This window comes from Balaenoptera borealis (genome assembly GCF_965194805.1).
Source record: "Balaenoptera borealis genome assembly, chromosome: 17".
NCBI lineage: Eukaryota > Metazoa > Chordata > Mammalia > Artiodactyla > Balaenopteridae > Balaenoptera > Balaenoptera borealis.
The window spans coordinates 7,132,307-7,158,480 of NC_138876.1; the positions used below are offsets into that span (position 1 = coordinate 7,132,307).

The 26,174-nt window shown below is 49.3% G+C and overlaps 1 protein-coding gene across 6 annotated transcripts in view; it reads left to right on the plus strand.

Moving 5' to 3' along the window:
* The window catches only part of ZFAT (zinc finger and AT-hook domain containing), a 404,316-nt gene that overhangs the window by 159,739 nt on the left and 218,403 nt on the right, over positions 1-26,174 (plus strand). For 4 of the 6 annotated variants that reach the window (XM_082364604.1, XM_082364600.1, XM_082364601.1 and 1 more), the window contains one exon: positions 25,237-26,173. The exons of the other annotated variants lie outside the window; for them this stretch is intronic. In XM_082364604.1, the coding sequence (XP_082220730.1) occupies positions 25,237-25,476 (240 nt within the window). In that variant the 3' untranslated portion in view covers positions 25,477-26,173. Of the gene's footprint in view, positions 1-25,236; position 26,174 lie in introns of those variants that run through there. 6 annotated transcript variants of the gene reach the window in all.

The following is a 26,174-nucleotide window of genomic DNA, read 5'->3' on the forward strand; positions in this document are numbered from 1 at the left end:
TCACACATCGTAGTTGCTCAGTAAATGTTTATTAAGTAGGATGGAGTGTGCTGTGGGCTTTATGTTTTGATTCTCCAATTATATCCTGTAGAAAAAATAGCAAGAACACATTGTCATAAAGTATGTACTATATATTGTAGAAAAAAATGATTTTAAATTACTATTGGATAGCATATTTTGAGATCTTTTAAAAGTTTCCTATATATATATACATATATATATATATACATATATATATATATATATATATATATGTATATATATATATATATGTATATATATATGTATGTATATATATTGTCTTCCAAAGGGCCAAAAATAAATTCTGGGTTGTATGTGAATTCATTCTGGATGTTTAAAAATTTCAAGATTTCTTTCCCATATAAAAAATTAGTTATATGCTCTGTTTATAATTTTTTCATGATATATTACTGTAAATTGAAAAGAATCTCACATATCAAAGTTTATCAGTGGTAACTGAAAGTTATTTATTAATCTCCAGTCTTTAGGGGTTCTCATTTTCTGGGATGAAAATACTAACAGGCCTGGTAGGTAGGCTGAGGGGATTGGAAAGCTAAGAGCTGAGGGTGTTTCTTAGGTTGTTTTCTTCTTAGTTTTTAATGAGACATGGGAAGGATTTGGCCCATCATTCAGACCATTTAAATTTTTAGTTGGACACAGAAATGAGTCCTCAATGATTTCCCATCACTTCTCTCTTTCCCCAAGTGTCAGCATTAAAAATAGATTCATGGGGATGGAGCATTTGGAAATGTTCAGAAAGAAGAAACCTTGCATGTGCCTCACCAGCCTGGCCTGAGAAGTCACATGACAACTTTGAATGCAGCTACTTGCGTGTTTGTTAAGACCAGTTTTCATTAAATAAATTGGTTTCTTTTTTTCTTTTTCTTTAAAAAAATTTTTGCTTTAGGGTTTTATGAGGAGGAAACTTATATTTGATTAATAAAGCTGCCTAAGTAGGTTGAATGTAAGACGTACCAGCAGAGGGGAAATATTATCACAAGCATCTCTGAGTCAAAATTAGTTATTTAAAGGAAAAGAAAGACCAGTGAAAATAACAACCACCATCACCGTTGGCTCATGGCTTAAATCACTCTTTGCTGTCCTTGTGGGTTGGAATTTATTTTAGAGACTGAAAGTGACATTTTACTGGAAATTCCCAAGGTCCGTTTAGCAGACATTCACTGCGCAGCCGCGGCTGTGTGTTCAGTCCCTGGGGGCGTCCGTTTCCTATCGCAGCTGCAACAAATCACCACAAACTCAGTGGCTTAAAACAGCACAAATTGATGATCTTCCAGTTCTGGAGGTCAGAAGTCTGAAATGGGCTTCACTGAGCTAACATCAAGGCGTCGACAGCTGCCTTCCTTCTGGGAAGAATCCCTGTCTTGCTTTTTCCGGCCCAGGGGCCACCCAGCATTCCTTCACTGTGGTTCCCTTCTTCCATCTCCAAAGCCAGCAAAGGCAGGCCCAGATCGTCCCACATCCATCGCTCTGACCTCTGCCTCTGTCGTCACATAGCCCTCTCCAAGTCTGACCAACCTCCTCCCTCCTATAAGGACGCTTGTGCCTACCTTGGACCCACCTGGATAATCCAGGATCTTCTTCCATCTCCAGGTCATCGACTCAGTCACATGGGCTAATGTCCACATAAGGAACCGTTCTCAGGTTCCGGAGGTTAGGACACGCACTCTTTGGGGTGAGGGCATTATTCTGCCTGCCACTCTGGGTTACAGGGTTAAGACGGTCCCCGATCTCAAAAGGCAAATAAATAGTCTAGTGAGGGAAATGCTTTATTTTTTTCATCCAGCACACAGCCCCCGAGCTGCTTCCACCCGCCAGGTCGCTGTTCTCGGTGCTTGGGATATTGCAGTGAACAGAGCAGATGAATGGTACGGTTGAGGAGCTTACATTCTAATTTAGGGAGCTAGCTAACCCCCAGACATATAATAAATAAGTAAGTAAGATAGTATGTTAGGGGTGAGATGGAAAAAAATGAGCAGAACTGGTCTGGAGAATGTAGACCTTTAACAGGAAGTTCCAACTGAGAGTAACGAATGCTTCCGGGAGGTTGGCCGAGAGCACTCTGGGGTGCTGGGGGGTGGCCCAGCTTGACCCTGGGTCTGGGGTGGCGGCAGGTGCTGGGCAGGGAGGCCTCCATGGGTGCCCTGGTGCGTGCCCGAATAGAGTCTTGGAAGGTAGCTGGGAGTTGGGTGGGGCAGGGCTCCAGCAGAGGTGGGAGCAGGAGCTGGTGGTCGATGCTGCTGGAAGTGGGGAAGGTGACACGTGAGGCACCACTTAGGTGAAATGACATGCCCCGTCGTCACCTCGGGGGCGAAGGGTTGGGAGGAGTCCTGGTCCAGGAAGCGCCTCAGCCTGGTCTCTCCCTCCGGCTCGAAGGCCAGTGGAGAAAGGGTGAGTCCAAGCAGCCCACGTCTTCCTGTTGCTTCTCCAAGCCCCACGTCCTTCCTCTATGGGCTTCCTGACCTGTGCGGCCCTCTAGAAGGCCTTGTTGGCATTTTTAACAAATCCCAGTTTCCAGGTTCTTCCAAGCAGTGAGTCTGCACTGAGCAGTCCTGCCAGTTGGCGTTCAGCAGAAGAGCTTGTACCTTTCCGAGACCACGGCTGACGCTGGCCGTGGTGTCCAGGGTCTGGGCCCAGCAGGCCAGCAGCTGCCCTCAGGGTGTTTGTCTGTGAATAATAAGGAGACCTGATCATCACACAGCATCTTCCTTTTAAGAAGGTCAGGATGATTCAACAGGTTACCGTTATGATGATCCAGGGTCTTTTAGAGCTAAACTTGAGTGCTGTTTATTGCTGCTGGGGGCACCCCTCTACAGTAGATGGCGGAGCTGGGTACACTGTGGGGTGTCACCCTCTGGGGGTGCGGGGTGGCCCGTCTGGGAGAAGATCCCTGAGATGCAAGTGAAGTGGTGCAGGTCACTCATTCATCCGTGTTGCTTTTAAAAAACACAACAGCCTTTCAGTCCATGTGCCATGTGTGAACAGGCTAGGGTGTTCCCCTGTGTAGAAGGGCCCACCTGTTGTAGGCCCTGCTGAGACCCCGTGAGAAAACACACTGTGGTAGTGTTGTCCAGAGAAACAGAACCAATGGTGTGTGCGTGTGTGTGTGTGTGTGTGTATAAAATAAGGAACTGGCTCACTGATTCTGGAGGTTGACAGCCAACAAGTCCCAAGATCTGCAGTCAGCAAGTTAGAGACCCAAGAGCCGATGGTGCAGGTTCTACTTTGAGTCTGAAGGCCTGAGAACTAGGAGAACTGATGGTGTGATGGTATAAATTGCAGTCTGAAAGCCAGCAGGCTTGAGATGCAGGAAGAGCTGATGTTTCCGTTAGAATCGAAGAGCAGGAAAAAAAGAAAAAACCAACGTCCAGCTCAAAAGCCGTCGGGCAGGAGGAATTCCCTCTTATTCAAGGGAGAGTCAGCCCTTTTGCTCTATTCTGGCCTTCGACTGATCGGATAAGGCCCACCCACATCAGGAAGGACAGTCTCCTTTACTCAGTCTGTTCATTTAAATGTTGATCTCATCCAGAAACACCCTCACAGAAACAACCCAGAGTAATGTTTGACCAAATATGTGGGCACCCCTTGGCCCATTAAAATTAGCCATCACACATGTTCATGTAGTGCATTTCAGAGTATGTGCTCTTTGTCAATGGAGGGTTATTGTTCATCCAAGTTGTTGTTTACTGAGATACTCAGTTGTCATAGAGACGATTTTGAGTCACAGATTTCGGGGCGATGCGGTAGTTTCTGGGGAGCACGTACACCTTGGTATATCCTTATTTCTAACTGCAGTTGACATTTCCGTTCACGGTTCAGGAATGAGCGCCCCCTTGCAGGTCCTTGAAAGAGTCACGGCTGAGGCGAGGCAGCCCCCAGGGGTCCTGCACCGCGCACCTGCGCTCCACCTTCACCCCCTGGAGGAGGGGAACTCGCCAGCCTCCCTGACGGGCTCAGCACGCAGTGCCAGTCTGAGAGGCACTTTCGGTAGCAGGTCTCACTGGAAGACGTATGTCGGTTGGCAGCCAGCACTGCAATTGCTGTTTGTCATTTGCAGTTCATTATTTTTGCGAGGAAATGCAATCCACTCCTGTGGCTGACCACGTACATCAGTTGCCTGTGTGCAAGGAAACTCGGGTCCAGCCTGTCCTGTTTTTCATTTCAGGCCCTGAGTAATGTGGTCCCCGGAAACTCTTTCACACTGTCCGTCTGTACAGGGGCATCTGGTCGGGAGAAGCCGCTCTGCAGGGGGGACCTCTCACGTGCAGCCTCTGGCTTGGGGGGAGCCTCGCTCCTGTGATCCACCCGGAAGGGGAGCCCGGGTTGGGCCTCCTGCCCGTCTGGGGGTGGATGTTGAACATCTCATAAGATTTGTGGCAGAAGAATGGGGAGAGGGATCTGGAACGTGATTCGTGTGAGGGTGCAAAAATCTATTTTCATTACTATTTAAAAACAATCACTCCATTCCGTGAATTTGATCATTTAACTACACAGCAAGAGACCTGACAGAAGAATCACGTCCAAGCGGGACACTCCTGTAGTCCTTTGAAGATCATAGGAGATATTGGCCGCCCGCATTGCTGTAAAGTGGGACTGAGTTGAGATCTCCCCCCTTGTCCTGCCCACAGACAGGATCGGGTGAAGCCTCCCTGTTCTGTTATCCCTTTAAGCTCCAGTAATCGGTGAGTCAACGGGATGTCTTCTTCTTGTTCCTGCAGAGGCTCTGTTGGGCTCCTACTGTAAACAGACCTCTCGCTGACTTTACCGAAGGCACGGAGGTTACAGGAGAGCCACCCGTTCTTTTCCCTCTGCTCACCTCTCTCGCTCAGAGCCTCATTTGTCTTCAGATCACTTGCCTGTGAGTGTGGCAGTGACACATAATTGTGACATTATAATCGCTGGTTTTTATTCTTTTCCTCATAACGAAACCCCAGCATCTTCAGTTGTCTCGTTCATTTATTCCACTTCCCCATCAGGGTGGCTTTGCCATCATTGTGGTTCATCTAAGGATTCTTTCCCAGAAGATTAAGGATACATGTATAATGTTAAAAGAACTGATAGTAACTGCAGTGTCTGTCCTCTGGACGTAACTGCAAGTGTTTTCTCTCCGTCCTCAGCACGTGATGGGAATGGCACGCCCACTCCACGCTCACTGGCTCCGTGGTGTAATTACAGTCATGATGGATTCAGGCCTCTGGAAGGCCCCTGCAGGGGGGCCACGTGTCTTTTGTAGGTGATCGAATCCGATGCATGTTGCAGGGCTGAGGGTATAGGCGTCCCCCGTGCTTCCTGACCCTCAGATGATCTCATTCTGGATTCTCTGTTAGTGGTAGAGATGCCTGCAATCCGGATAGACGTCTTTTATCTTTTAATTCCCAGGCCTTTCGATCGCTGTGTAAATATGGAAGTCTCACTGACTCCTCTCTCTGTTTTTCCCTCTTATCCTACCCCTTCCTGTGAGAACCCGTTTTCAACTGCGTATTTTGATTAGTGAGGTTTGGCTCCTGCCTAAAGAACTTTGCGGTGCAATTTATTTGATCCTGGGGCCCTGCCAGCTTTAATTATATCAAGCTTCTAATTACACACACAGGTAGCCTCTTCAAATATTTGCATACTTCACATTCCTTATAGAGCGTTTGTCCTGCAGTTGCTGAGTGGTGACCTTCAGCATATAGATCGAGACAGTTCACTCAGGGTCTTGGCGATGGGTTACTCTCACCCGTCACTTAATGCCAGCTCTTGTCCTTTGTGAGCCTTCTTTAATTCTCCCTTAGCCATTTGAATCTTTTCTTTTTCTTTGTCTTAAATAAAACTTCCTTCAGAGATTTCTGTTTCTGGTATGATTTCTGATGGCTGATACTCAAAACTATTTCCTTTCGTAGCTCTTTTATGACTTGCTGAGCCCCTTTATTCCATAGCAGTGACTGAAAATTCCATTTCTTTGTGAAATTTTAAAAGTGAAAGTACATTCCATGATATACCTGTGGCCATATGGGAAATTGTCTGAAAAAACAGAGAATAAAGGCTTTTTCCCTATCCCATTCTGACACTCTTTTTCATATAGGACATCCTTAGCTGACCTGAAGATCTCAATTATTGAACTTTGCTTCTCTTTCCCTTTTTCTATGACCCAATTTTCCCATTATGCCCCAAGAAGCTGCAGCTCGGTTGGTGCAATTTGCAGAATCCCACTTTACTTGAGTTTTTATACTGCTGTGCTTGTTACTGTTTGCTCGGGTGCTCATTTCCTGGTCCATGTCCTTGGCCAGGGCAGGTGGGTTTTATTTGCTTCCTCCCCTCTCTGCAGTTTCCCCTTGCTGGCTGACATCACTCAGTCTGCTTGAGATTGGGGGCAAAGGCAGGGCTGGGATGGCCCTGGTAGGAGAAGCCAGAACTGTAGTCACCATCCGAAGGGCTCTGGTCCAGCCTTCCTTGGGTTCGGCTGCAGGCTGGCTCTCGCGCTTCTCTCCCCCTGGGGCAGTAGCCTCCATGCTAGCCGGAGGCGGTCCCCTAAGCAGGACTCTTAGTGTCCTGTGGTGTGGACTCCACACCTCTTCCCCACCCCCCCTCTCCATCCAGTTTCCCCATCTAGTAAATGCACGCGCTCCACTCCAGCTGCTGGGGGTCTGTCTTCCCTCCTCGGCCTCTCTCCGCCCCACATCTGATCCATCAGCAAGTTTTCTCCCTGCTGTGGGCGCTCCCTTCACTACGCACCTTAAAGCACCCCTCTGGCCCCAGGCTGCCGCCTCCAGCAAGCCCTGACTACGCAACACGTGGTCCCCGGGCTGGCAGCTTCGGCACCGGGGTTTGGTTAGAAATGCAGAACGTCTGGCTCCCCCTCAGACCTGCTGAATCAAACTCCGCATCGCGCCGTCTCCCCCGTCCCCTGGCAGCCCGCGTGCACGGTGGCGCCCGAGGGGCTCTGCTCGGAGCTGTCAGCCTTCCTCCCTGGTCACGGGCCTTGCTCTTCCCCTCGCTCCTTACTGTCTCTCCTGCTGCTCTAAGATGCAGTTTTCAGACAGAACGATCTTTTCAAAATGTGAATCAGATCCCGGCATCCCTCCCTGAAAACGCTCCAGTAACTTGAAAGTCTCCGGTAAACTGGGACGGGACCTCGCCCTGGCCTCCCGGCCCCACAGCAGCCGGCCTCCCGCGGCATCTCCTCGCTCTGGATGCACCGGCCCACCGGGCTGCTCTGTGCCCACCTCCAGGCCTCCGCGCCGGCTGCGCCCCGTGCCCCGGGCGCTCCTGCCTCCCCCCGGCAGGGCTGACTCCTGGCCCGGGCTCGGCCCTCTCAGGTCCTGTCGGGCCCATCCTCCGGAAGCGGTGACTGCAACGAGCCGTCACCGCCCGGACTGTGTCGTGAGATGGCACAGTGGGGTTGAGCCGGGGGACGGGCCAGGTGGGCCTGATCCAGTGCCCTGAGCCCTTGAAGGCAGGGAACTGCCTCACCTGGAGGCAGGCGTCAGCGCGATTAGAAGCCGGAGGATCTGTGTTTTGAGCCGCTGCCTTCATGGTGGTTTTATGGTGGTGATAGAAAGCGAACGTGGCCACTGACCGCGTGGGCAGAGAAGCGCCCCGTTGTTAACAGCCACGTGCCTGCGGCACCCGCCCTGGCCGCTCTGGTGCACCCGTGGCCCGGAGGCCTCAGGGGGCTTCCTGCTTCTCCAGGAGCCCCAAGTCCACCCCCCTGAGTAACCAGAGAAGCGGGTGGAGGCGTGGCCGTCCAGCGCGAGAAGACCGCTCTGCCCCTTCCACGGAAAAGCAGAGGCTCAGAGACGGAGCCCCGCCGTGGGCCTGTCATGGACAGTGGCCTGGATCTGAGACTCTGGGCCGGACCACCCGGTCCGGTTGTGGCCCTCCCTCCCCAGTCGGGAAAGTAGGAAGGGGATGTTTACAGAGGGGCTGGCCCTGGGCAGGGGGCCGAAGCTCCCCTCCCGTCTGTCTAGGTCGTGGGGAGAATGGGGGGTGGGCAGGGGTCAGTTCTCAGAGACTCTGCCACCAGCTGTATCTTAGTTAGCTGGTTTGCCCACCCACCTTTTCATCCCAGCAAGTTGGAGGAGGTCTGTAGCACTTAGCTCAGGGCCTGGCACATGAGAAAGGCCTCACGAGCGTTCAGAAGCACCACTGGGGGATCAGACTCGGGAAGCCGAGCTGGGTGGGCTGGGGGTGCCCTGGTCGGGACCCAGCTGAGCAGCCTGGTGATTTCCAGCTGCTGTGGGTGCCCCGCCTGGGGAGCCTCAGGCCTCCGAGACAGGGGCCCTCCCTGGATGAACAATGCACGGGGGTCTCCTGAGAAGCCCATTTCGGGGGTGGCGCCAGGCCAGGTCACAGTGCGTGGAGGAGGACACAGCTGGGAACCAGACGGCCTGGGTGTGACCCCGCGTCTGTCACCTCGTAGTGTATGACTAGGGACAAAGCACTTCTCTTTGAACTTCTGTTTTCTCATCTGTAAAGTGGGAAAATAATAGAACCTACCCCATGGGGCTAATGTACGGGTGATGCGTAATGATGCAAATGAAGCAGTTGGCAGGGAGCCTGGCGCTGGTTCAGTCTAATCTTAGCTCCTGCCATAGGAGCGACGTAGCTCCTTAACCCCTGTCTGAGCTCATCGAGTTGCTCGTAGAATTCAGCCATAACTGTTTTTGCTTCTGGAAGCTTCTGCTCAGCAAGCAGGTACTGATGCAGCCGTCCAGGCCCTGTGCTCTGCAGTAGGAGTCCCAGGGTGGATGAAACACTGCCTGCTTCATAGGAGAGTCTGTTGCTGGGTCCAAGCAGGTGGTTGCATTATGTAAACCGCCGTGTTTGTGGCTGGAGACAGTTTGACCCCTTACCACGTGCAGTTGTCGTGACATTCTGGGTCATTCCCTGGAGAAGGCCCTCGAGGAGGCTGATTTGGAAGAGCTGGTGCTGAGTGGCATCATGCAACCGCTTGCCCAAAGTAACGGGGAGTTGGGTGAGGGGCTCTGAGCCAGAAGGGGCACCGGACTTGAGAGCAGGCAAAGGGAGAAGGGCCAGAGAGAGTCGAGGTGGGCAGGTCTCCCTACTCGGAGAGAGAAGTCCCGGTAGGAGGGGGCGGGCGAGGGGCTCTGAGGAGCAGGAGGCGGCATCCACACGGAGGTTCAGGGCGGCGTCTTAGGCCGCTCACAGCAGCGCGCCGGGTGGGCATCAACACTGCACTGGCCTCAGAGTCAGACCATCGCAGTGCCGTGTTCTGTTCTTAGACCTACTTTGCCACTAATGAACTTAACCTGGGTGAGTTTGAGGAGCGATTGAAGTGGTTTATGTTTTGTTATGATAAACATCCTTTAAACAGAACGCGGATGTGCTCCATCACTGGGAATTTAGCCTGCCTTTCTCCCTCAGGTGAGGGCGGCGGCTTGGAGGTCCAGGGAGGAACAGGGCGCGTCCTGCCAGCTCCGTGTCCTTGCCCATGGGGTCTTGTGGAGGCTGCCCGTCACCTGTGTAAATGGACAGGGAGAGGAACTGCTAGAGGAAACAGTTTGTTAAATCGGGGGGGAGAAGAGTCTGCACCGGCTGAGGAGAGAAGCCCGTGCCCCCCCAGCACAGAGGGGGTGGCAGAGGGAGGGGGTCCACCGCCCCACGTCTCCATCGAGCACCTGCCCGTCAGGTTGGGGGGGGGCGGGGTCTGGTGAGCATCAGGAGGGTGGAGGCCTTTTGTCCTGAGCACGTGCAGAGAGAGATGTTCGCAAACTGCCGTGGAGGGGAGTTCGGTGAGAACGATATCGGAAGCCCTGCCTGACCCCGGGAGTGGCCCATCTGTGGACGGGCTACCAGGCAGAGGTGAGGCTTTCGGAGAAGCATGGCCCCCTGGGACAGGTGCCTGACAGGGGTGCGGAGCCCAGGCAGTGCGTGGTGCTAAGTGGGATTCAATGTAGTGTGCTGAAAGGTCACCAACGTGCAGCATTACGCACGATAGACTTGTCTAAATATCAGAAGATATTCAGAGGCGGTCAGAAGCTACCGCCTGCCTCCTTCCCTGTCCCTGTGAATATGCTCTGTTTGAGCTCGGTTTGAAAAGATCTCCTGGGGCAGACATGAGAAGAATTCAAGTCAGGCATGTATGGAGTGCCTACTATAAACCACGTGCTGTGTGGACATTGTCTGGGGGTGGGTGTGCTAATCGTGCACCCTGGGGGGCGGTGGGGAGGTGGGGCTGGTGGGGACACCGCCCCTGGAGGGGATGACACACCGCTAGCAGTTGTGAGCACCGCACACTGCTTACCACTCGCCCTGCGCCAGGCCCCGGGCGCCCCACCATCTCTTATTCTCACATGGGCTGAGAGAGACCACACTGCCCTTCCCATTGTACCACCACTTACAAGAGAAGGAGGGATTCTTCTTTCCTCGGTCACGTGGTTATCGCGATCACACTCACCTGTGCTTAGACTCCTGAGAAACACAGGGTGTCCTAGCTGTGCACGCCCTCTTTCCGCTGCTCACGCACCTGCCTCTAAACCCAGCTGCTACCGAGTTGGTTTGGCCAACGGGCAAGCCTTTCCATCCTCATCCTATGATGGGCTTGGGGCCAGTAGGAGGCACCTCTCTTCCTGTTTCCAGACCCCTCTGTCACAGCAAAGAGAGTGGGACCTGTCTGTCCCCTGCAGGCCAGGACCCCATGGACAAGGCCACCCTGTGCAGGGGGCTCCCGGGGGCTCTGGGGCCTCAGCACGGGGTGGCCGAGTGTCGGCCAGCTGGACCCTGCAGCGTCTCCGAGAGCCAGGGCACACACGTGGGCACTGGCGGGGACTGTTTTTAGTGAGCTGTCTTTACAACCCGGGCTTTGGGCTGTTTATGGGGTCTACAGAAAAGAAAATGTCTGCTGTCTCCTTACAATCAAGAGAGAAATAGGGTGGAGGGGAGGCATTATGACGTCTCCTCACGAGAGATGCCTTGCCTGACGCGGGCATGCATTACAGCCCTCCTCACTTCCCGTGCAGTCTTTCTTTTTTTTTAAAACGCTTTAAATCTTCATTGCTGTATGGAATGGTTTCTTCCTGCCTATGAATATCTTTTGGTATTTCCACAAGTTTCTCGCACATAATATTTACCCCTTTTCTGGGTACCATATATATGTGTATATAGTTTTAGAGTTGGGAATTTACGATGCTTTTTTATAAACCACATTCGTTTATAAATTCAGGATAGTATTTACCATTTCCCTTTGTTTCCGACATATGCAACGCCACACCTGACCTAGGATCGTGACGGTAAATGTGCTTGCTTATTAACCTTGTAAAATGGGTCTGCAGTCCCCTTTTGAGAATGCTAGAGGAACCTCTTGTTTGGTTATAATTAGAGCAGTGAGTGAAACCCTAACTGCTGTAAAAAGTAAGGCTCCTTCCCCAGAGCTTAAACACACATAGGGGAGTATTTCACCTGAAAGGACTGACTGCAGTGTTCTTTTTTTTTTTTTTAATTTAATTTAATTTAATTTTTTTATACAGCAGGTTCTTATTAGTCATCCATTTTATACACATCAGTGTATACATGTCAATCCCAATCTCCCAATTCATTCCACCACCACCACACCCACCCCCCACCACTTTCCCCCCTTGGTGTCCATACGTTTGTTCTCTACATCTGTGTCTCTATTTCGGCCTTGCAAACCATTTCATCTGTACCATTTTTCTAGATTTCACATATATGCGTTAATATAGATATTTTTCTCTTTCTCACTTACTTCACTCCGTATGACAGTCTCTAGGTCCATCCACATCTCTAAAAATGACCCAATTTCGTTTCTTTTTATGGCTGAGTAATATTCCATTGTATGTATGTACCACATCTTCTTTATCCATTCGTCTGTCGATGGGCATTTAGGTTGCTTCCATGACCTGGCTATTGTAAATAGTGCTGCAATGAACATTGGGGTGCACGTGTCTTTTTGAATTATGGTTTTCTCTGGGTAGATGCCCAGTAGTGGGATTGCTGGGTCATATGGTAATTCTATTTTTAGTTTCTTAAGGAACCTCCATACTGTTCTCCATAGTGGCTGTATCAATTTACATTCCCACCAGCAGTGCAAGAGGGTTCCCTTTTCTCCACACCCTCTCCAGCATTTGTTGTTTGTAGATTTTCTGATGATGCCCATTCTAACCGGTGTGAGGTGATACCTCATTGTAGTTTTGATTTCCATTTCTCTGATAATTAGTGATGCTGAGCAGCTTTTCATGTGCCTCTTGGCCATCTGTATGTCTTCTTTGGAGAGATGTCTATTTAGGTCTTCTGCCCATTTTTGGATTGGGTTGTTTGTTTTTTTCATATTGATCTGCATGAGCTGTTTATGTATTTTTGGAGATTAATCCTTTGTCCGTTGATTCGTTTGCAAATATTTTCTCCCATTCTGAGGGTTGTCTTTTCGTCTTGTTTATGGTTTCTTTTGCTATGCAAAAGCTTTAAAGTTTCATTAGGTCCCATTTGTTTATTTGTGTTTTTATTTCCATTACTCTAGGAGGTGGGTCCAAAAAGATCTTGCTGTGATTTATGTCAAGGAGTGTTCTTCCTATGTTTTCCTCAAAGAGCGTTATAGTGTCCGGTCTTACATTTAGGTCTTTAATCTGTTTTGAGTTTATTTTTGTGTATGGTGTTAGGGAGTATTCTAATTTCATTCTTTTACATGTAGCTGTCCAGTTTTCCCAGCACTACTTATTGAAGAGACTGTCTTTTCTCCATTGTATATCCTTGCCTCCTTTGTCATAGATTAGTTGACCATAGGTGCATGGATTTACCTCTGGGCTTTCTATCCTGTTCCATTGATCTGTATTTCTGTTTTTGTACCAGTACCATATTGTCTTGATTACTGTAGCTTTGTAGTAGAATCTGAAGTCAGGGAGTCTGATTCCTCCAGCTCCGTTTTTTTCCCTCAAGATTGCTTTGGCTAGTCAGGGTCTTTTGTGTCTCCATACAAATTTTAAGATTTTTTGTTCTAGTTCTGTAAAGAATGCCATTGGTAATTTGATAGGGATTGCATTGAATCTGTAGATTGCTTTGGGTAGTATAGTTATTTTCACAATGTTGATTCTTCCAATCCAAGAGCATGGTATATCTCTCCATCTGTTTGTGTCATCTTTGATTTCTTTCATCAGTGTCTTATCGTTTCCTGCATGCAGGTCTTTTACCTCCTTAGGTAAGTTTATTCCTAGGTATTTTATTCTTTTTGTTGCAGTGGTGAATGGGATTGTTTCCTTAATTTCTCCTTCTGATCTTTCGTTGTTAGTGTATAGGAATGCCAGAGATTTCTGTGCATTAATTTTGTATCCTGCAGCTTTACCAAATTCATTGATTAGCTCTAGTAGTTTTCTGGTGACATATTTAGGATTTTCTATGTATAGTATCATGTCATCTGCAAACAGTGACAGTTTTACTTCTTTTCCAATTTGGATTCCTTTTCTTCTCTGATTGCCTTGGCTAGGACTTCCAAAACTATGTTGAATAATAGTGGCGAGAGTGGACATCCATGTCCTGTTCCTGATCTTAGAGGAAATGCTTTCAGTTTTTCACCATTGAGAATGATGTTTGCTGTGGGTTTGTCGTATATGGCCTTTATTATGTTGAGGTAGGTTCCCTCTATGCTCACTTTCTGGAGAGTTTTTATCATAAATGGGTGTTGAATTTTGTCAAAAGCTTTTTCTGCCTCTATTGAGATGATCATATGGTTTTTATTCTTTAGTTAGTTAATATGGTGTATCACATTGATTGATTTGCATATACTGAAGAATCCTTGCATCCCTGAGATAAACCCTAGTTGATCATGGTGTATGATCCTTTTTTTTTTTTTTCTCTTATATCTGTTCAGGCAAGAACTGTTAGTCCACTCTACTTTTATTTTACTCTCATTAAATTTTCCTATTATGGTAGTATTTTTTATAAAGGAATTTATAAATTGAATTAAAAGAAACTTCCACTGAAGAGACTCAACAAGTAAAAATAATTACTGAAATAATCGTTTAAAGAAAGTATTTCCCCAGAGAACTCTTCACCAAGTGTATGATCCTTTTAATGTGTTGGTGGATTCTGTTTGCTAGTATTTTGTTGGGGATTTTTGTATCTATATTCATCAGTGATATTGGTCTGTAATTTTCTTTTTTTGTAGTATCTTTGTCTGGTTTTGGTATCAGGGTGATGGTGGCCTCATAGAATGTGTTTGGGAGTGTTCCTTCCTCTGCAGTTTTTTGGAAGAGTTTGAGAAGGTTGGGTGTTAGCTCTTCTCTAAATATTTGATAGAATTCACCTGTGAAGGAATAAAGACACAGACTAAGACAATGGACTTGAGGACACGGGGAGGGGGAAGGGTAAGCTGGGACGAAGTGAGGGAGTGGCATGGACATATATACACTACCAAATGTAGAATAGATAGCTAGTGGGAAGCAGCCACATAGCACAGGGAGATCAGCTCAGTGCTTTGTGACCACCTAGAGGGGTGGGATAGGGAGGGTGGGAGGGAAACGCAAGAGGGAGGAGATATAGGGATATATGTATATGTATAGCTGATTCACTTTGTTATACAGCAGACACTAACACACCAGTGTAAAGCAATTATACTCCAATAAAGATGTTTAAAAAAAAATGCATGGGAGCAATTACAAACAAGTTACTGCGTAGTTGGGGCTTTGATAAATGAATGATTTAATTGAACTGAACCCAAAGACTGCATTTACAGTGATTCTAAGTTTTGGAATTCAGTGCTTGATTTGCATTCCATAGTAAAACTTTTACTCTGAAAAGTGTTTTAAGAGGATAAATATTGCTACTGAAATTCCACTAGGAAAGGTAAAGGCAATGCTCTCAGTGGTTTTCTGTAGGTGTGAAGTAAAACTTTTAAGACATATTGTATCGTGACTTTTGTTAACAAGATACTGTGATGTGATTAGGCGGCCTTGAATCCAGAGATAGTAGATCAAAACTCCATACATCAGTGACTCATAGGTTTAAGAAACTTTAGGTGTCTGGCATGTCATTATTTTTCAGAAAAATTATTATTTGTACTATTTTGGAGGGGGACCCTGAGGCACTGATTTTACCTTCTTGGGTTATGTAATATTTTAACTACCTTAATGAGCTTTTTGTTAACAGCAGCCCCAAAATATGACAGTGCTATCTCTTAAAACTCAAGAACTAAAAAGTTTCCAAATATATTCATTTAAAAAATATTCTCTGTGCTATGAGAACCAAATAAAAAGTAACACATTAAATAAAGTTCTTCCTATTCAAAAAAAAAAAAGAATTTACCTGTGAAGCCATCTGGTCCTGGACTTTCATTTGATCAGTTTCAATTTCGTTACTTGTGATTGGTCTGTTCATATTTTCTATTTCTTCCTGGTTCAGTCTTGGAAGGTTATACCTTTCTAAGAATTTGTCCATTTCTTCCAGGTTGTCCATTTTATTGGCATAGAGTTGCTTGTAGTAGTCTCTTATGATGTTTTGTATTTCTGTGGTGTCTGTTGTAACTTTTCCTCTTTTCATTTCTAATTTTATTGATTTGAATCCTCTCCCTCTTTTTCTTGATGAGTCTGGCTAAAGATTTATCAATTCTGTTTATCTTCTCAGAAAACCAGCTTTTAGTTTTATTGATCTTTGCTATTGTTTTCTTTGTTTCTATTTCATTTATTTCTGCTCTGATCTTTATGATTTCTTTCCTTCTACTAACTTTGGGTTTTGTTTGTTCTTCTTTCTCTAGTTCCTTTAGGTGTAAGGTTAGATTGTTTATTTGAGACTTCTTTTGTTTCTTGAGGTAGGCTTGTATTGCTATAAACTTCCCTCTTAGAACTGCTTTTGCTGCATCCCATAGGTTTTGGATCGTCATGTTTTTGTTGCCATTTGTCTCTAGGTATTTTTTGATTTCCTCTTTGATTTCTTCCATGATCTCTTGGTTATTTAGTAATGGATTGTTTAGCCTCCACGTGTTTGTGTTTTTTACATTTTTTTCCCTGTCATTGATTTCTAATCTCATAGTGTAGTGGTCAGAAAAGATGCTGGATATGATTTCAGTTTTCTTAATTTTACCAAGGCTTTGTGACCCAGGATGTGATCTATCCTGGAGAATGTTTCATATACACTTGAGAAGAAAGTGTAATCTGCTGTTTTCGGATGGAATGTCCTGTAAATATCGATTAAATCTATCTGGTCTAATGTGTCATTTAAAGCTTGTGTTTCCTTATTAATTTTCTGTCTGGATGATCTGTCCATTGGTGTAAGTGGGGTGTTAAAGTCCCCCACTATTATTGTGTTACTGTCGATTCCCTCTTTTATAGCTGTTAACATTTGCCTTATGTATTGAGGTGCTCCTATGTTGGGTGCATATGTAATTGTTATATCTTCTTCTTGGATTGAACCCTTGATCATTATGTAGTGTTCTTCCCTGTCTCTTGTAACATTCTTTATTTTAAAGTCTATCTGATATGAGTATTGCTACTCCAGCTTTCTTTTGATTTCCATTTGCATGGAATATCTTTTTCCATCCCCTCACTTTCAGTCTGTATGTGTCCCTAGGTCTTAAGTGGGTCTCTTGTAGACAGCATATATATGGGTCTTGTTTTTGTATCCATTCAGCGAGCCTGTGTCTTTTGGATGGAGCATTTAATCCATTCACATTTAAGGTAATTATCGATATGTATGTTCCTATGACCATTTTCTTAATTGTTTTGGGTTTGTTTTTGTAGGTCCTTTTCTTCTCTTGTGTTTCTCACTTAGAGAAGTTCCTTTAGCATTTGTTGTAGAGCAGGTTTGGTGGTGCTGAATTCTCTTAGCTTTTGCTTGTCTGTAAAGCTTTTGATTTCTCTGTTGAATCTGAATGAGATCCTTGCCGGATAGAGTAATGTTGGTTGTAGGTTCTTCCCTTTCATCAGTTTAAATATATCGTGCCACTCCCTTCTGGCTTGTAGAGTTTCTGCTGAGAAATCAGCTGTTAACCTTTTGGGAGTTCCCTTGTATGTTATTTGTCGTTTTTCCCTTGCTGCTTTCAATAATTTTTCTTTGTCTTTAATTTTTGCCAATTTGATTACTATGTGTCTCGGCGTGTTTCTCCTTGGGTTTATCCTGTATGGGACTCGCTGCGCTTCCTGGAATTGGGTGGCTATTTCCTTTCCCATGTTTTCAACTATAATCTCTTCAAATATTTTCTCTGGTCCTTTCTCTCTCTCTTCTCCTTCTGGGACCCCTATAATGTGAATGTTGGTGCATTTAATGTTGTCCCAGAGGTCTCTTAGGCTGTCTGCATTTCTTTTCATTCTTTTTTCTTTATTCTATTCCATGGCAGTGATTTCCACCATCCTGTCTTCCAGGTCACTTATCCGTTCTTCTGCCGCAGTTATTCTGCTATTGATTCCTTCTAGTGTAGTTTTCATTTCAGTTATTGTATTGTTCACCTCTCTTTGTTTGTTCTTTAATTCTTCCACGTCTTTGTTAAACATTTCTTGCATCTTCTCAATCTTTACCTCCATTCTTTTTCCAAGGTCCTGGATCATCTTCACTATCATTATTCTGAATTCTTTTTCTAGAAGGTTGCCCATCTCCACTTCATTTGATTGTTTTTCTGAGGTTTTATCTTGTTCCTTCATCTGGTACATAGTCCTCTGCCTTTTCATCTTGTCTATCTTTCTGTGAATGTGGTTTTCATTCCACAGGCTGCAGGATTGTAGTTTTTCTTGCTTCTGCTGTCTGCTCTCTGGTGGATGAGGTTATCTCAGAGGCTTGTGCAAGTTTCCTAATGGGAGGGACTGGTGGTGGGTAGAGCTGGCTGTTGCTCTGGTGGGCAGAGCTCAGTAAAACTTTAATCCCCTTGTCTGCTGATGGGTGGGGCTGGGTTCCCTCCCTGTTGGTTGTTTGGCCTGAGGCAACCCAGCACTGGAGCCTACCTGGCTCTTTGGTGGGGCTAATGGTGGACTCCGGGTGGGCTCACGCCAATCATTACTTCCCAGAACCTCTGCTGCCAGTGTCCTTGTCCTCACGGTGAGACACAGCCATCCCCACTTCTGCAGGAGACCCTCCATCACTCGCAGGTAGGTCTGGTTCAGTGTCCCCTGGGGTCACTGCTCCTTCCTCCTGGGTCCCGATGCACACACTACTTTGTGTGTGCCCTCCAAGAGTGGAGTCTCTGTTTCCCCCAGTCCTGTCGAAGTCGTGCAATCAAATCCCACTCGCCTTCAAAGTCTGATTCTCTGGGAATTCCTCCTCCCGTTGCTGGACCTTCAGGTTAGGAAGCCTGACGTGGGGCTCAGAACCTTCACTCCAGTGGGTGGACTTCTGTGGTATAAGTGTTCTCCAGTTTGTGAGTTGCCCACCCAGCAGTTATGGGATTTGATTTTATTGTGATTGCGCCCCTCCTACCGTCTCACTGCAGCTTCTCCTTTGTCTCTGGATGTGGGGTACCTTTCCTGGTGAGTTCCAGTGTCTTCCTGTCAATGATTGTTCAGGAGTTAGCTGTGATTCCGGTGCTCTCGCAAGAGGGAGTGAGCGCACATCCTTCTACACCACCATCTTCTTTCTGATGTTCTTTGTTTCTCTTTTCCTTTGTGCATAGTCTAGTGCCACTTGCTCACAGGGTGCAGCGTGCAGAGGCCTCATGCAGATCTTCAGACCAGTGTTGCTCCTGCGAAATAGCTGCAGGGACACCTCAGCTCGGCGGGCCATGCGAGACACTGCCAGGTGTTCTTTTTCATTCTTGTCTGGTTATACTATTTGGATTTTTGTCTGCAGCCCTCTAATTCTTACCGTATCATAGAGGCCGAGAATTTCCGCAGTGGAAGAGACCTTAGAAAATGTTCACATTCTTCTGATTATTGGAAATGCTACCGTGTTCAAGACCGGGCCATCTCCTTCAGGAAACCACCCCTGACAACCGCTCACTCTGCCCCCCGCCCACCCTGGGGGTCCAGGAGAAGTGTCCTGTCTGCCCCCTCCACTAGTCTGCAAGCCCTTTCAGGATGGGGAGCATGGGGGGCCCACGGTTCTGTTTCCAGCTTCCAGCAGAGTGTCTGACACATTGAATTCTCCTTAGAACAGGAGGCTGAGAGGGCATCTGAAGTACATGGGAACTCAGCATATGACGGATGAGAGCCAGAGGCTTGTCAGGTGGCTTATTCAGTAAATGGCTGACCATTCAGAGTTGTCCATACAGAGGCCACAGTCTGTCTGTCTTGCAGCACAGGTGCTAATGTAACTGCACATTCCTGCTGCAGCCCCGGTAGCACCTTTCCTGGCCAGCAGACCATTGCAAGCACTGGCCCTTCAGATCTGCTTCCGATTTTAAAGCTTGTCTCTGTCCCTCCTCTGGTGTGTCACTCGCTCTGGTCCTGGTAACTTTTGCCCGCCTGCCTACTGGACATTATCATCGGGTGATGCTCGGTAGGGCCTGACTACGCGTGAGGACCCCGGCAAGCAGCACTTTACGCTGCAAGCTCTCTTCAAAATCAGACCTTGTCTTCCTTAGAAAACCGGCCTCGCTCCAGCGTCTGCATCCACCTTCTGCAGGGTTTGCTGCGTTCACTCTGCATAGGAACTTTCATTCCTGCTGGTACAGGAGGAGATGCTGACTTGGGACCTCTTGCCTCGTCTTCTCTCGTGGCGCAGGCTGGGTGCCCACCCTCTTCTCACCTCCCCGCTGATGCGCTACCCTGGAGAGTTCAGTTTCTCCACAGCTTTTCAAAGCGCCAGCTCTGTGCGCAGCACGGCGCTGAGAACCGTCCTGTGCTTTTGAGGGAAAATGTTTTCTCAGCCAAAACACCTTGTGGCTTTTGGAAGAAGCATTTCTGCATCTTCCTTCTTTTTCTTTTTTCCTCTCTTGCTTTTTGCCTCATTTTTCCCAATTATTAAAGGACTGTATTATTTAAAAAATTTAGCTAACAGAAAAAAGAGAAGAGGGGCCCATGGTTGTACAGCACGTAGATGCCCACGAGGAGTGCCGACCCCCCTCTGGTGCGGGCGTGGAGCCCGATGCCGTCTGTTCAGGAGGTACTGGCTAGGCCCTTCCTCATGCCAGGCCACATCACAGGTGCTGGAACAAAGTGGCCAAAACACGGCCCAGGTCCCTGCTTTCATGAAGCTCACGATGATGAGTAGATAGATGAACAGGTGATGTGATTTCCAGGGGCGACAGTGCAGTGAAGGAACGAGGGCAGGAGAGGCCGGAGTGTGCCCGAGGCTGCTGCTGCTGCTAGGGGGGTGGCTCTGGAAAGTCCTGTTGGACGCGGTGACAATGGAGCAGGAGCCCAAAGGGAGTGAGGGAGGGGCTCCGAGCAGGGCAGTCACACTGGGGAAGGACCCAGGAGGCCGGGAGGGCACTGGGCGTGGGGCGGCAGCTCCGGGCAGGCAGGGTCTGGCCGGGCACGGATGCCCAAGGGGCTGTGCTCAGTGAGGGGACACACAGTGTGGCACGTAGGGTTGTGTGCTGCCCTCTTCACTCATTCGCACATAAGCCTTTTCTCGCTTATCGCAGAGCTTGTAGGGCATGAGGGAGGTGCTGAGTGTCCACGTCTTAGGTGACAGGACCCTCTCTGTGTATCTGGGAGGCGGTGCAGCGGAGCAGAGGTGTGCAGGCTGGGGCACAAGCGACCCCATCCACATCCCGACTATCCCTTAGCCGCCGTCATCTCCATGCAGGAGATGGGGTCTCGGTGGGAAGCTGCTCTCCCGCGAGAACAGAACCCAGTAGAGTGCCTGGGTCTGTTAGTGATCTGGTCTAGACTCTGGAACACTTGAGGTGGGCAGAGCTGTAGAACTCAGAGGCTGACTTAGTGAATAATTTGCACAGTCCTATAGGTTAAGGTTTTCCATTAAGCTCTCTATGCTGCCGATAATTTAGCTGGAAGATGTGTTAGATACAGCACTTGGGGAAAATGGAGTACCCATCTCAGGGGATAATGACACTGTGAAGCCAGATTATTTCTACCATGGAGAACAATTGCAAGCCTGTGCTAATAGATTAAACTGCTAGAGTGTGATCGTTTTGAACAAAGAAAATGGTCGAGAGCTCTACAGCCAGCCATAAACTGACTGGGGTGGGTAAAGAGTAATAATTTAACCTTGTTGATCTATGGCATGCAATCCCTTTAGTCGCTGCCACACTACAGCAGCTGAGGAAGGTCCCCGGACCTGAGGTCACCCAGACTAACGTCCAGATTTTGCTACTTTCCAGCTGTTTGACCTTAGATGAGTCACCAGACGCTAGAGGTTTCATTCAGAGATGCCCAAGCCACAAGATGCTGTGTGCAAATGATTGGGATGAGGCAGGGAGAGTGTCCACTGGGTTTCATGGGGACAGGGAAGGAATTCCATGGTTTGCAGAAACATAAAACAAAACAACAAACAGAGTGGGAATCACGTAACAGGTGGAGTGCGGGACGTGGGAGGAGGGGCTTGCTCTGCAGGGAGCCTCCGTGCCTCCCTCTGGAACGCAGCCCTCCACCACTCCTGGCTCCTCTTTCTCCAGCTGTACGTGAAGCGGGGCCTCTCCGGGGCCGGCAGAGCTGCTCACACAAGCTCGTGAGAACGTAGACTTGTCGTGAGTTAGGCTTTGGACGCCCCGCCTGTTACAGCTGTGCCACCTGGAGGGCCACTCTTCGCAGGACTTCTGTGAACTGGACACTTATCTTTGTCTTCATCACTCTGTCTGCTGAATTAAGCCCAACGGACAGTGTTTGGAAAGTTTATTTTACTCTTATAATTAGCAGTGAGTGAATTTAACCGGTGATTCCGGTGGACAAATCCCTGGAGCTGAAAATTGGGAAAAAAAATGGAGAAAGGATTATGTTAAATAGACTTAATACGTAGAAAAGGTAATATGGGCAAATAAATATAGCTATTTAGTGGGAGAGACAGATGGTGCTAAGTCTTCTCTTCCCGTGTTAGGCGAGTTGCGGTTCAGGGGCTGCCGCGGGTTGGGTGAGGCAGGGCCCTTCCTGGGAAGCCGCCAGCGTCTTCCTTCGTAAAACCAAGTCTCAGTCTCTCAGCTGGTGAGCGAGGCTCTTCAGCATCTGGCTGTGAACATCGTTTCCGGCCTCACCCGCCCCTGCTCCCCAGCGCCGCCTCTCCTGTGACTCATGCACTTTGGACAGACACACAGCCCCTGGGGGCCTCCCCTGTGCAGACACACTCGAGGTCTGGGGTCCCTCGCTCAGCTAGGAGCAAAGCCTCAGTGCAGACGAGGGGCCCATAGGAGACGCAGGATGGGGATGCAGGAGTCCTCCAGGCTTTGAGGGGGGCCACGAGAAGCGTGGTGGGAAAGCCTGGAATTGGAGGGCTGTGGAAGCAGCGAAGAGGGCGTCTCAGTGGGTAAAGCTGAGGTTGGCTCAGCAGCGTCAGACAGCAGAGGACCGTGTGGAGAGGTGAGGATGGAACCCTGCCCAGTGGGCTTGGTGACTGGGAGGTGGCGGTGGCCCTGGTGGGGCTGTGGGCACACGCCTGCCCTTTGCCGCCTTCCGTCGGCCTGCCACGCCTTTTCCCACCATCTGCAGACAGCGCCTTCCGCGAAGTGGCCCTGGGCCCTGATGGGACAGAGTTAGCGTGTAATCGCCCTTATTTCGAGCACGGTGGCCTCTTGTTGGTTTCTGCCCTTCTTCCACATCTGTGGGCAGTGGCCACGCCTCAGTCGTCCTGGGACCTCCTGGGACGGCTCCTGGGTGTGTGTCCACCCTGCTGCCATGGGAACAGGAGCTGCAGCCTCTGCTCATCAAAGCCCTGGGCCCGGCAGGGATCTCTTTGTCCGGGGCAGCAGTGTCAGCCCTTGTCAGTACTCAGCTATCGAGGCGCTAGAGTTGTCCAAAAGGACAGTGAAATCTTAGGCTGGTGACGTCCTCATTTGAGGCTTCATTTCTGATGACGGCAATCACTGTGTGTGAACGACAGTGCCAGGAGTGTATCACAAAGCTCGTGTATTGGTTGATCTCACCCTTTTTTTTTTTATCACCATTGTGTCATCTGTTTACCTGAAGTGCATCAGCTTGCTTTGCGCACCTGAGGTCCTGGGACCTCAGCATAAATCACCCATGCCTCCTGACTTCTTTCTTCATGTAGAATTTGCTGACAGTTAAGAGAAGAGCATTTGTTGAGTATTCCTTCCCCCTTTCCCACCCTTCTGTCAGGTACCTTCTTTCAAAGTGAAATAAATCAATATTTACTTCTAAAGTCTTGGTTCACAGTGCATTTTCCCATTTAAATGAAATTGAAACAAACAGTAAAAGAAGAAGAAGAAAAAAAAGGCCTCCATCTACTGCAGAAAAACAGCTCAGGCTAAAAGGATTAATACTTTCCACTCAGGGTATCTCTCTAGCTTCTGGTAAATTCCGTCAGTCCAAGTTAAAGGTTCCTTCCAATCAGTAACTTTGTGTGGAGCCCACCCCAGAGGTGCCTCGTCCATTTTCTTCTCTGCATTAAACATGACCCCATCTGACACAGCCCTTCCTGCTGTCAGGGGATGACACAGGCCCAGGGCCTAGGGAGACCCCTGGAAGCCCCATGGGCTGTTCTCAGAGACGGCGTGGGGTCGTGGCTTGTTACAGAGGGCCGGGCAGGGAGGAGACCATCCCACGCCAGGCTCCAGCTGGGAAGGGAGTCAGAAGCGTCATGAATGGGAGCTCACGGAGGCCACCTGAGCAGACCTACTGCTTCCAGTCTCTCCTGGGGGTCCTGGGAGTCATTGCTCCTTCTGCCCTCTCTGCCTGGAGCCCCGTCCCCATGCCTCCTCCGGAGGCTGCCCTGGCACTCTGTCAGAGCATGGGTCAGTTCCTGTGTCTGCCCCGCTAGACTGGCTTTCCACCATGTGCTGCCGGAGCGCCCATCAGGGCACCTGCACCCGGTGGAGCATCGTTGCACAAATACTGGGTTCTTGCTCTGTGCCAGGCATCCGCCCTGCCCACCTGGCTCTGGGGGAAGAGCTGTGCCGGGGCAGTGCCGTCCTAGCCCTCACGGAGCTCAGTCCACTGGGACCTGATAAATTGACAAAGGTTTTGTTGAATGAATGAATAATTGACATGCCGCAGTACCTTAAGAAAACGTTGTTCCATACACGAATGAAGGCACCAAAAGCACGGTGATGTGATTAAGCGCCCACTTTGCATACGGAATCTTCTTCAGTTCTCCTAGCCATTCTCTGAAGTGGGCATTTTCGTCCCTATTTTACAGATGAGACACCTGAGAGTCCCAGGGGAAAGTGGGCAAGGCTCACAGCTAACTGCGGGGGAGCTGCTGTGTAAGCCCCACGAAGTGCAGGACAAAGTTCTTTCCACCTCGCCTTTCGGACCCCCTGGGAAAGGCCGGTCTCTCTGACATCCCTCCCTACATCTGAGGGCTCTCGTTCCCCAGCTCAGCAAGTCCAGGCCCCTTCACTGTCCTCCTGGGCTGGTTTTCTAATCCTTCAGTCATTTTTGCAGCTCTTAGGGTCTCAACACTTTCTAAATCTTTCCCATATTGTTTGTATTATTGCTCTTCTCAAGATCAAAGACAGTTGTAAAACAGACCAGAATGCACAGTCAGGGAGCTGGGGCCTTAGCACCAGCTGGAATTTGGCCTTGTCTGGAATCTGCCTGCTTGGAGCTACAGAGAAAGGCCCGCCCGTAGGAGTGAGCAGGCCCCCTCCACTGACAGAGCCCCGGGGCAGTGAGTGCCCATCAGCAGGCCCCTCCCGTGGCTCCGAGGCACTAGTGTTGGTGGACGACACCTGGGGAAAACCAGGCGTGCAAGGGCGGGTGCTCCTGCCTGGTGTGATGTTGATCTTCTTCATACACAGAGCTGAGCTCCCAGAGTGTGTGGAGAGACAGATAACCCAGGACAAACTAGTCCCTTTTTCACCACCAAATGGACCAGCTATGAATTTCCAGGAGACCCCGCACCCAACCCTCTACACGGTTGCAGAAAATAACTCCTAGAGTGCCTCGGCAACTCCCACGCCTCTGGGAGGCAGCTTGGCATCACGAGAAGAGCTTGGACTGGGTGTTTGAACTTGGGTTCCACCATTAGCCCCAGCTGGGGCCCCTGACCACGTTGCTTTGCACCGGTGGGCGTCACTCTCCTCACCTATAAACCGGGGGTGAGAGCAAGCGTAGAGCATTGCTGAGATGATCCTGTGCAGGAAGGACCAGCTCCTGGAATGTGCCAGATGCTCCGTAGGCAGTCGCGGTGATTCTCTTGTCCTGCTGGACCTGGAAGTGGGGCCCGTGTGACCTTTCTCTTGCCCTCCTGCAGGTCACGGACGAGGAGCCCAGTTCCAACCGCACGGTCATGATCCAGGAGACCCTCCAGCAGGCCGCCGTGGAGCTGGCCGAGCAGCATCACTTGGTGGTGTCCTCCGACGACGTGGAGGGCATTGAGACGGTGACCGTCTACACGCAGGGCGGGGAGGCCTCGGAGTTCATCGTCTACGTGCAGGAGGCCATGCAGCCTGTGGAGGAGCAGGCCGTGGGGCAGCCGGCCCCGGAGCTCTAGGGGGCACGCGGCGTGGGACAGCACCACGGGGCAGGGCTGCCGGCCTCTGCGGAGCCGCCGGGACACGCAGGGCGGGGCGGCCCCAGGGCAGTGCTCTCCGCAGCGCCCTCCTCTGCGCTGTCCGCCCCGGCGGCCGCGTGGGGCTCTCCTGGCCCCGCTTTGGGTGGGCGAGGGGTCAGCGTCACCGGGTGCTGCCCCCGGCACAGGCACACACACCTTCCCCCGCGTCGTCTGCTTCCAGGAGGACCTGTGCCTCAACTCCCCAGACACGGCCCATACCGCATAGCCCCTTTGCTTCAAGCGTCGAACAGAGACCCCCAGTCCTCATCAGCGTCTTCCCTGAATCACAGCCCAACTCCTTGACCCCCGTCTAGGTGCCGGCTCTTTACCTGGGACTGGTCTGCAGCCTGGTAACCAGGAGACAGCTGTCAGAGAAAGTGACCTTACGGTTTTCGAATCACCTGTGAGAGAAGAGCGGGGAGGGGTTATCTACACAGTTCTACCCTCCTCAAGCATCAAGGGCGCTTATTATCATGTGAAGTAACTATGGTTTGATGGCCCTCCCGCTCCCATCACAGGTGGTGGTCTCAGCTTACTATCTTGGAATTCTTTTGCTTTTAAAATAAATGCACTTTCTCCTATTCACCTCCTGCTCTGAGGAGGTGGGGTGGATAGAATAAAAGCATTCTCTGCCTGAG